This window comes from Apteryx rowi, unplaced genomic scaffold (assembly GCF_003343035.1).
Source record: "Apteryx rowi isolate R43461 unplaced genomic scaffold, aptRow1 scaffold_459, whole genome shotgun sequence".
Classification (NCBI taxonomy): domain Eukaryota; kingdom Metazoa; phylum Chordata; class Aves; order Apterygiformes; family Apterygidae; genus Apteryx; species Apteryx rowi.
In genome coordinates, this window is record NW_020450715.1 from 47,043 (window position 1) to 58,425 (window position 11,383).

The 11,383-nt window shown below is 36.0% G+C and overlaps 1 protein-coding gene across 1 annotated transcript in view; it reads left to right on the plus strand.

The window, feature by feature from the left end:
* Positions 1-10,145, plus strand: part of ITGB8 (integrin subunit beta 8) — a 29,509-nt gene extending 19,364 nt beyond the window's left edge. The window contains exons 8-13 of the mRNA XM_026077575.1: positions 1,004-1,138; positions 4,158-4,563; positions 6,774-6,999; positions 8,504-8,607; positions 9,767-9,930; positions 10,023-10,145. Coding sequence (XP_025933360.1) covers positions 1,004-1,138; positions 4,158-4,563; positions 6,774-6,999; positions 8,504-8,607; positions 9,767-9,930; positions 10,023-10,145 — 1,158 coding nt within the window. The remainder of the gene's footprint in view (positions 1-1,003; positions 1,139-4,157; positions 4,564-6,773; positions 7,000-8,503; positions 8,608-9,766; positions 9,931-10,022) is intronic.
* Positions 10,146-11,383: the final 1,238 nt, after the last annotated feature.

Consider the following 11,383-nt stretch of genomic DNA (forward strand, 5'->3'; position numbering starts at 1 on the left):
TTTTGTTCTAAGCAGGGAAACCTATTGGCTTAGTTGCGGAAAACCCTGGCTGAAAATCCCTGGCTAAAAAGCCAAAGATGAGTCACTACTTTTCAAAAAGTCATTAAGATAAACATGTGTTCAGACTCATGTAATTAAATTTCCATTTGTAAAAGTAAAAATATCCCACTAAACTGATTTTTTTTTTTATTCTAAAATGTAAGGAATTTTAGTAATCTCTTTGCATGATTTTCAGCTCATCAGCTTGTACAACCAGCTTGAATAAATTTGTAAGAGGTCAAGGAATAACATTTCGCTCATAATTAGTAAGCTGGATTTTAGAGGACACAGCAAATATTATTCACAGAGTTTTCATTATTTTATGTTGTAAAAAGCCCTAGTGGGAATCAACCACTTGTTGATTTATACAGTCTTAGTTTTTACCTGAATAAATCACTAAGAATAATCCCTGTAGCCTTTAGATCTCCTTGAGGTTTGTTCAGAGGAAACTTTTGCAAGGTAGATGCAAAATATCAGAAGTTTAAAGTATCAAGTCAATCAGGAATCTTTTCTGCTGGTTAAGAATAGCTGTACTATTATACATATAATTGTACATTGTACATAGAATTGTACATTATATTGTTGTAATACTACAGTATTTACTGTTTCATTTTAAATGTATGGCTAAAGGACAGTATTGCCTCCCAAACAATAACCAGTTTTTGTTACACATGGTTTTTAGAATAGGTTTTCAAATTAACAAAAATACGGTCCCCAAATCACTTAAAACAGCTGAAAATGTTTATATGTGGAAAACATAATTTCAGAATTACCAGTTCACTTGTGTATATTTGGAATATTACTGGGTCTTTATATGGGAAACAATAGCTGAATTCATTCCTTTATTCAGACAGACAAGCTTTCTTCATTTTTAATCAGGCATAGTAGCAGTACTTGGTGTTAGTCGCTAATGCACATTATATGTTGAGAAGCAATGCGACTAAAAGTTGTTTTTCTGTTGCAGAAACTAATCTCTGAAGTGAAAATTCAAGTGGATAACCAGATCCAAGATCTTAATTTCAATATCACTGCAATCTGTCCTGATGGAAGTAAAAAAACAGGCATGGAAGGATGTAAAAATGTGGGATATAATGAAGAAGTATGTTGAGATTTCTCATTCTTTAAGGAACTCAAATACTTTTTTTTTTCTCTTTGGTTGGTTTTCAGTGGTGTGAAATCTTATAAGGATTTATTTCATCTGAAAATGGATTTTTGTGATTTATGGTCACAGACTATTATTCTCTGGTTCTATTTTTCATGAATCTTATTTTAATTCTCACTAATCTCACAGAACTAAGACTCAAAGCTTTGCCCAAAAGCTAATGTCCATTAAAACTATCCTCCGTAGTCCATCACCAGACACAATGGTCATGTTCATTGTGATGAGATTTGTATTTTAAGAGGTTGAAAGATAATCACCCAGTGGAAAAGAATCTTTGAAACTCTTGCTCCTTGCATTGTATGAGACTCCATCTTTGACTGTCTTATGAAGTAGTCTTCTATGTAGACAATTAGTGTATTTTCTAAATAAAATTCATAAAATGCTTTATCCCTATCTGGGCCAATGCCACCTACTGAGTGAAGCTGGTTTTAAAACTGGAGCATCACACCAAGAAAATGCAGGGGAAGATAATGTCTGGTTAATATAAAGAACGTGGTTTTCTTCCCAGAACAACTTCTCTGTGCCTCGATATATTTATTTGATTGCTTGGACTAGCAGAGTAACTGGTTTTGCCTGCCAGGAAGAGGTCTATGTTTCTGGAGTGCAGGGTCAAGGAGCTTTTTCCTTCTTTCTGTGTACACGTGGCTCAGCTGATGTGATGTTATTTGTGCCTATCTGTAGAAACAACCTCACAAATCAGTAGATTAAATGTGTGAATTTTGAATATGTTAATTTAAATGTATTTTATACTTTTCTAAATTTGTCTGCATGATTTGCTGCTGTTTGGCTCATATAGTTTAAGGAGATTTGCTATGGTTTTTTTTCTTAATTCATCTTTTCTACAGTGTTGTGTCCTGTGCAAGTCATAAGAAATAGGACTGGAATTTGTTCTGTTTAATGAAAAGAAAAATATTTATATCTGTTTCTTTTTAATAAAAAGCCAAGCCAGTTGACTGTAAAAGATTACATGTGGTCCTAAAGCTAACAGCAGTTGAAAATGAGCCATTCTCAAGAGAGAAATTTATTTTTAACCGTAAATCCTCCTTTCAGTATTTGTTTACAGGCAAAATGCTTTTCCTTAATTCTCTCATTCTTTTCTTTGTCTAATCCTTCTTCCTTCCTTCTCTTACCAAAACACAAAAGTATATTATATTCTGAAAGAGTCCTACGGCCTCTTTAGGGGTTGCAAAACTAAGTTTGGCTATTAGTGAGTGTCAGTATTCACATTGTCATAACTGTATAGTTGTAATATGTTTAATCTTTCTGCTACTGTGTTCAGACCAGCAAAATTTCATGGTTTGTGTGCAAGATATTATTTGCCCTTCCCTCCCATTTTCTGGCCATTCCTCCAGTACTGTGTTGCACATGAAGATTGTGTTTTCTAGCAGGGTTCTGTGTTGAATAAAAAGGACATTCTCTAGCTGCAGGCTTTCCTCCCCACATGATGTGCACCTGCCATATGAATTAGTGCATAGCCACACTTTTGCCCTGTAACCTAATGGAGGAAGTCTGATGCACAGAGATTCTAGGGCAGCTGAGAGGTGTGTGTACAGGGACGTGTCTTTGCAAAAAGAAGAAAAGGAAGTGACAAAACCTTTATGTACACTTGATACTACAGTTAACGAAGTGCACGCCTTTCTGCGCAACAGTCTTCTAGTGTTGTTCATGTATGCTGCCACAGCCCGGCTCATCACAAAGATGCCACTGTCAAACAAGAGGTTGGCTAATCTAGTGTGGGGGTGCAGCGGGAGGGGGAGAAGACTGTGAGAAATGAATGGTCTTAGTCTTTGCGGATAGTTTCAACCTCTTCTGTAATCAGTTCCTACATTTCCATATCTGCTGTTTGATTTGGAAATCTTTGTTCTTAGTTGATAAAGAGTAGAGTGAAAATACTCACTTCCCTTTGGCTCCCTTATCACCTTTTTTTTCTTTTTTTTCTTTTTTTTTCCTTGGTTATGTTTGCTCTGTGAGGAGTCTAAGAAAATTAGTTTTCAGTCAACAGGCTAAAAAGCTGTAGTGAGAAGATCCTTTCAAAAGCCTACCAGTCCAAAAAAATCCCTCAAAACAAACAAAAAAACCCRAAGTGCCAAATACAAAGACTGCTCTGCAGTGAATGTATTACAGACGTCAAAGATGTCAAAGAGTTTTGGTAGTGATCGATGCTAGCTTGATGGGAGTTGCCTAGAGCACCAAAATCATCTGGCATCCCATGCCAGAACAGCAGAAAGCTAAGGGGGTTGGTGGCAGTAGCTGTGGAAGGGGGATGTGACTAGGGAATAGGCACTGGATTCACCCAGAGCAGCACTTGCTATGCCCAAGCTGCAGCGAGAGCAGCAAGGACAGCTAATTCCAGTACTCTTGATTCCCATTTGGACCTTTCACCCCATGACCTCTTCTTCTTACTCTCTAAGTGACAAAAGCTCAGTGGCAAAAATAAGCTGCTGCTAAGGCCCGAGCCATTTCTCTGTTTTAGTAGAAGTCCAAAGAACTGTCCTAAAAATCTGGTGTCTTTTGCATTGGCACAGTTTGTTTCTGCAACAGGAACATTCATTACAGATTCCCTTTATTAAGGGTATCTCTGCTTCAGTGTGTGTATTGTCTTGTACGATCTAGTCCCAATTCTGATCAGAGTGTTTCTATACTATAGACATAATAGACATGTTAAATAAAACCAGGATAATGATAATGATAATTCTGTGAGTATTTAAGTTGTGCTTAACTTGTCTTCTGCAGCCATGCCTCCTTAACATGAAATGTGGACTGCTATCATTCTTTTACTCTTAGGGTTTTAACTGTATTTGTGATGCTTGCAATTACTAATATGCCGCCGTGTATTTTGTCCTTACTACCTAGTACACATACATACATAATGTAAAATTCTGATTTACTTATGTGTTAAAAATGTTAAGCAATTTATAGGAGATAATAATGATGTAAAATCTGTATTTCTTCTTAGGTGCTTTTCAATGTCTCAGTTACAATGACAGGATGTCATACAACTGGAGGAAGAAAATATGTGATACTTAAGCCTATTGGTTTCAATGAAACCACCATCATTAATGTACATAAAAACTGTGCCTGTCAGTGTGGAGACAGTGCAAGGCACGAAAGGGTTTGTGCTGATGAAACTTCTCCTGATGGTGAACAATCCCATTGCAGTGACACTAACTGTAATTCCAGCAGAGATACATTTTCTTCTGAGAGGTGCAGACGACAGCAGGAACAGCCCATCTGCAGTGGTCGAGGAGACTGCATAGATGGAAAATGTTTCTGTTACAAAAACAAGCTGGGCAAGGTGTATGGCAAGTACTGTGAAATGGATGATTTTTCCTGCCCATATCACCATGGAAACCTGTGTTCTGGTAAGCTGCAGAATTTAAGTCTGTGTTTTGTTTTTGTTTTGTTTTGTTTTGTTTCTCAAACTTGTATTATATACATTATACAGCTGAAAACAGCGATATAAGGCTGCCAAGCGCAAGATTTCTTTTACAAAATCACGCTTCTGGGCTTTCTTCTAAACTTTGGCACTACATTTTAGGAGTTTTACTGAGATTGTTTCTAACTTTAGCCATTTCAACACTTAAGTCTCAAACTTCTTCAAAGGTAACAATACTGATATCTTGGGTAAGACAGTTATATTATTCCAGAAAATAAGTTGATGCATTTCAGTCTAATTGGGAACATAAGATACTAGGAGATTATGAGGAACCCTAACTTCCAAATGAGGTTCTGATTTTTTAACATCCTAAATCAGCCTTATCAGAGATAGATTAACACTTGATTTCAAATACTAAAATATATGTTAACACTGTCCAGAATACCTGCTCCAAGTAATAGACAGTATAAGTGGCACATAAACAAGGAGAGTTATTAGAAATCCATATTCCTTTTGTGGCCCACTTCCTATTCATAAACAAAAGCATGCAAATGAAAACTGTGTGTGAAACAAGCACAAAACATGTACTTTTCAGTTAATATTACTAAGGAAAATTGGGACTGAATCAGCATCATTACTATATTTCTACCATAATATATATTTTTTTTTTCTTTTGGAAGTAATTTTTTAAAGTATTTTAAAATCTGTACTGCTATCCTGCATCACTGTATTTACCAGGGAGTAAATTGGGGAACAGATTTTTTAGCTACAGTAGGATAAATTTAGAGTAATGCTATTGACCTTAGTAGAGTTGTTTTGGTTTTGCTCTGCTTGTGACTACAAACTTTGCCTAGAAGGAAGAGAAATAATGTTACATAATCCTTTAAATACTTCATTACAGCACAAAGAGTTTGTGTTCTCACTCTTCTCCCCCGCCCCCAACTAGGTTTGCAAATTTAATATTTCTTAACATAAGCAGACCTTTCAAATTTATAAACTGCCAAAGCCTGATATGTGGTGCTTGGGTCAGAAGAAGAGGAAGGGGGAGTCTGTGCATAAGATGTACTGGAAATTCTCATGCATGATGTAGTCCTGCCTAGTGGAAACACAAGGGGAACGTGCGCCACAGCGTCACAGCTAAGCAATGTGCCTCTCAGTGGGATGGTTGTCAGCGCAGAGACTATCTGTGCGATGTCCTATGAGCCTCTTCCTCTTCCTCTCCAGCCAAAAAAGGAGGTGGCCTACACTTTGGCTTCACTCCTGTTTAGGGGATCCTATGTGTTAGATGCAACTGTCTATCTGCAGCTGGCCTGTGAATCCCTGGAGCACAAAAAAGACCATCACACTGTGTGTGAAATTTGGATACTGCCAAGGCATAGTGGAGGTCTCATGAGGTTTGCTAGATCCACATGTGCTTTATGTGCTGTTTCTGTATTTCCTGAAGGTGCTTTCCCACCCTGTGAAAAATGTGTATAAACATTATCAGTTTGTCACTTGTACACCTGCTTAAATGTAGTACAACATGGAAAACATACGGACTTTGCCCTAAAGCTCCCACTGCTTTGCCTGGAAAAATATAGAGGCCTCCAGGGATTTTTCATAGCCTTTGAACCCTTGAGGCTGTGCACTTTAAATTCATATTAAACAAGCTACATTTCATAAATACAACACATCCACTTAAGCAGTTCAGTCTTTTTTCCTTTAGAATGGTAGAAAGGTATTGTTATAATGCATGTTCCTGAGAAGAAAAAAAAAAATCCAAACCGGCATGCACACATGAACCTGAAACTCCTTCCTCCTCAAATCCTGTAGTTTATTTGAATTGAATGCTTTCTTGCTGAAGAGGAGAACTTTGTTTAGTTTGCTTGAAGACTGTTTTCCTGATAGTTGTGTAATTTTTAATCCCTGCTGCTTTAAGGCAAGGGCAACTGGGAAAATTCTAGTAAAACATTTTATGATGAGATAAGATAACAGCTTTTGCTCAAATTAGCAACAAACAGCAAGCATAAATATGTGTCATTCTGGAAATTTCAAATGGTAACACTTAAAAACTTATTAGCAAGCCAAAGTCTAAGTTAGCTCTGTTAGCTAAGTTACCTTAAGACTCTAGCAATAATGATACAAATGTATGCATTTAAAAATTGACTTTCTGTATTTCCATAAAAGCATATGATTTAAGATTATCTCATGTTGCAGGTAATGGTGAATGCGAAGCTGGTAAATGTAAATGCTTTGCTGGCTGGGAAGGTGACCGTTGTCAGTGTTCATCACAATCAGCAAAACACTGCCTGAATTCAAAGGGCCAGGTTTGCAGTGGAAGAGGAATTTGTGTATGTGGAAGGTGTGAATGCACTGATCCAAGAAGCTTTGGCCGTTTGTGTGAATATTGCTCTACTTGTAACAGTGCCTGTGAAGAAAACTGGTATGTTTCTTGCACTAGACTTGACTTTTTGACTATATACTGTTCAAAGAGAAGAAATATTCCTGCTGGGCTAAATGCATGCTGTATTTCTTAGATGTTTAGCCTGTGTGAAATTGAAACAGAATTCCTACTTGAGAGTTTTTTCTTTATATTTGAGGGGTTTGCACTAGCAATTAAGAGAGTTGCATGTCCACATGTATTCACCAATCTGTGTTCAACTTTAAGCTTTCTACAGTTAAAAGGAGGTGTGTCTTAGGAAGATGGCTTTTTAATATTATAGTCTTATCATATGTATTAAAAGATGGTTCTTTATGCAAAATCCTCTGGGTCAGAAATAAAGCTCATAACTTTGGAGTTTTAAAGGTGGACACTAGATCCTACTCTTGTATGCTACAAAGTCCAAAAGTATTTTCCGTGTTTGTTTTTGCATACAGGTCATCCATGATTCCACTCCTTGTGCTCCCTAAATAAAGCAAGGAGCTTTGGAACAAGAGTGGTGCCTGCTCATTGCCACTCTCATGGGTCAGCAGAGCAGACCTGGTCTCACTCAGAGAACAACATTGTCTGTTACTCAGTTTCAAACCATTTGGTCTTTGCTGTGCTAGTTTTAAAATACATAATTTTTCTTTATCCCTGCCCAGGAAGGGGCAATGTGGAGACAGAAGTCAGCAGCCAGAGAAGTTCAGGCTGCTCTGTCGGTGGCCCACTGATGGGTGCTGATTTAAAGAGCACATGAAACACTCTTCCTGGGCACATTTCTTCTAGGCCCTCCTGTGACAGCACATAATCTTCTGAACCCCACTGTGATCAAGAAGGTGACAGATCATCTTTTAGTTGGAAAGGGAAGCATGATCAAAATTGAATTATTTGTTAATACTCAGTTGAATTAAAGTTCATCTGGTAAATATACTTGGGAAGAAAAGCTCGACCAGGTCTAAAAAGGTGACTGCTAAGACTTCACTAGATAAAATGCAATTAGGCTTGCTGGCTCAGACTTGTTCAAAGTCACTGTGAAATATGTGCCCTAAGTAAATTCAGAAGATGGCATAGTTTCATTAAAAATTCAGTCAAGGCTTTCTCAATATCATTTGTAATGTCCATCTTCTGCAGAGCTATAAGGTGAAACTGGTAAGACTGAGCCTTATAGATGAGAGAGAGCCCTAGGACTGAACTGGAGGCTGACAGTTAAAGAAAGGGTGCGTTCTTAGCTACACCCGCTGAAAAACACACATCATAAAATGCAGAGCAGGGGCTAGATGAAGGTGGCTTGAAGCCAAAGATATCTGTGTTATTTTACTACTTTTCACCAATTGGTTTTGAGAAGCATCACAGGGAGAAATGCTGAGAGAGACATCACATTTCAGAAAAAAAAAGTAAATGTCGCAATGTTTTACTAACAAAAGGAAAACACTATGTGCAAATGATACTTCAGCCTATTGATATAATCTTTTCAAGGGAAGTGCAGATAAAGACAAGGGTTTTTAAATATATTTTTCTTTTACAGGAATTGTGTTCAGTGCCATCGTCCTAACAATGCATCTCAAGTTCTACTTGACCAGTGTAAAACCTCGTGCACTTACATGTTGCATTATATTGACCAAACTTCAGGTATGTGATATTTTCAAGCTAATTTTAGTAAGAGAGGAAAATCTGTCAGGATTAATATTAGAATTCACCACTGTTTTTCAAAAGTATGTCAGTATTATTACAATAACAAAGAAAGCAGGAAAAAGAATAAAACCATTCTTAGCTTCAGGGAAAGTGAAGAGTAAATAAAAACAGGAAATATGATTGGCAAGCATTGCTTCATCAGATTTCCCAGCTCCTTGAGAAGTCACATCTAATAATAATGAATCCTGCCGGAGTAATGCTTAAAGAAATATTTATAAAAATCTATTAAGGCATCTGTATGTTTTATTACTTTGGATATGTTTACATTATTTGACATTACCAGAAACAAAGAATAATAAAGTAGAATGCTTACCTCACTTTCAGTAATGTTTAAATATGCTTTTCAAGTACACACAACTGTGCATTTATGAGAGCTGTGAAAGAATAAAATCATTTGTAAATCTTAATCAGGTCCAGACCGCAACAAAAATGTAGGTATATGGTTACTTTTTGTCAGTTAACGTTTTTGTATGATGTTTTTTTTTTTACAGAAGCTCATAAATGATAATACTTATTGAGAATACAAATCTCATGACCTTAGTATTAATTAGAGTAAAGCCTATTGTGTGAGAGAGGTGGTCAGTGAAGAGAGCACTAGACAAGGAATCAAGAAAACATGTTCTCTTCCATACTATGCTTGTGATTTGCTCTATAACTTTGTGAAAATTGAACTATCTTGGCCCCTTACTTCTATAACAATTTGTTTTCCCTTTTTCAGCTGTAAACTCATAGTTTTAGAGATAATTTATGGTGGCTGCCATAATGAAGCCTTAATCTTAGTTCTATAGATTAAAGGATTAATAGTGTTTGATATTCTTTCTACAGCTCATCTTAATTGGAATTGCATTTCTTGAAATGTACTACCTTGAAAGCCTGTGTATGGCAACATGAGTTATATTCCCTTAACTTTTATCAGGACCTTGTTACATTTAAGTTGACATGAAACATAATTTAGATTTTAGTTAATTTAAATTAAATGCAGTTTAAATTTTAGTTAATTTGCTAAATTAATGTGCAGTGAGAAATACAAAAGTGTTTTAGGGCTGTGCCTATTCCATATTTTAGGCTTTACACTTGTGTTTTCCTTTTGTTGCAGAATGTTTCTCTGGACGAAGCTACTTTAGAATCTTTTCCATAATCTTTATAGTTACATTTCTGATTGGGTTGCTTACTGTACTTATTATCAGGCAGATAATTCTGCAGTGGAATAGCAATAAAATTAAGTCTTCAGCTGATTACAGAGTATCTACAACAAAGAAGGTAATTGATTTCAGAGCCATCATATTCAGTAATTTTTTCTTGCACATAAAAGTTAGCTAATTGTTGATAAAAATTGTATCTTCTCCTTCAAGGATAAGATGTTTTTGCCTACTGTTTGTACAAGAACAGTAACATACAGACGTGACAAACCAGAAGAAATAAATATCGACATCAGCAAGTTACGATTAAACGAAACTTTCAAGTGTGAATTCTGAAGACAGTGTGTTTTCTGCAAATGTCTATTTCCATCATTTTCTACTTTTAAAAGTTACCTTTTGTACTCTGTAAGAGTCTTGACTGTTGCTGTTTCGTTTTGTGTCATGCATTTTGTTGAATACCGTAACAAAGTGACATGTAAGCATAGTCACATAATGTGACTATGTTTGAAACTATAGCTGCTGTATTTTTTTTGAAAGAGAAATGTGCATTACTACTGTTCCGGAACATTAGTGTTGATGTAGCACTTTAATGTATTCTAATTTATTTAGTTATGGCATAGAATGTAGATATGAACAGGTCTGACAAAGCACTGATCTCACTCTACATGTAGCTAGTACTGATATGCTCTGTGGGAATGGACAAAAACTGTGACTGAACTATTAATATTGCTGTATATTGTGACAGTAGATGAAACTTCAAATACTCTTAAATAGAGTAAATGGTACTTTTATAGTTCTCTCAGTTGACTAAATTCCATTGATTTGTTTGTTTTAGCCTCTTAGCTTTTCCTCATTACTAAATAAAAATGACTGGATTAAATGAGTGCTTAGTTACACTGATGTGTGTATAGTTGTGTGTATGTGTAGATACATACATATACCTACATACGCATGCACACATACAGATAAATATGTATATAATACAATTTTTAATCTATACATGATAGTGTCACTTATAGTTTCTATCTGATAGAATAATTTTTAGCTTTTTACTTGTTTCAAAATAAAAACTTCTATAGAAATTTTAAGATATGTGAAAACTGAGTGCATACAGAAGATGAGAGAGTTCCTCTTACCGGCAGCATAATCTACAGAGTAATCACTGCTGGCTAACTTCACCTCTAGAGTTAGCAGCATCAATTCTATTACAATCAAATAAATTACACCAGAGCTGTGTTTGGCTTGCTAGCTACATGTCAGTGTTTTACGAAATAAGGGCTTTGTTCTTTTTGAATGTCAGACATAAGTCTGATTTTCCACATGTGCTCTTTTTTCTATGTAAAATTAGTTGACAGGATTAGTTTTCTTGAATACTTACTTAACCACTTCAATTTTTGTGACTGTGCATTGAGAAATGTGTCCAGTGTGGTATGAAAAAGTATCTGCAATTCAAAAGAAGGTGCAGAACATAGGAGTCTCTTTTCTCAAGAGAACATGTTAGTTGACTTCATAAATGTAGGATCAAATTCTGCCTTCAGAAATGAGCAAAAACTCTTCTAAACACGGTGGGACCA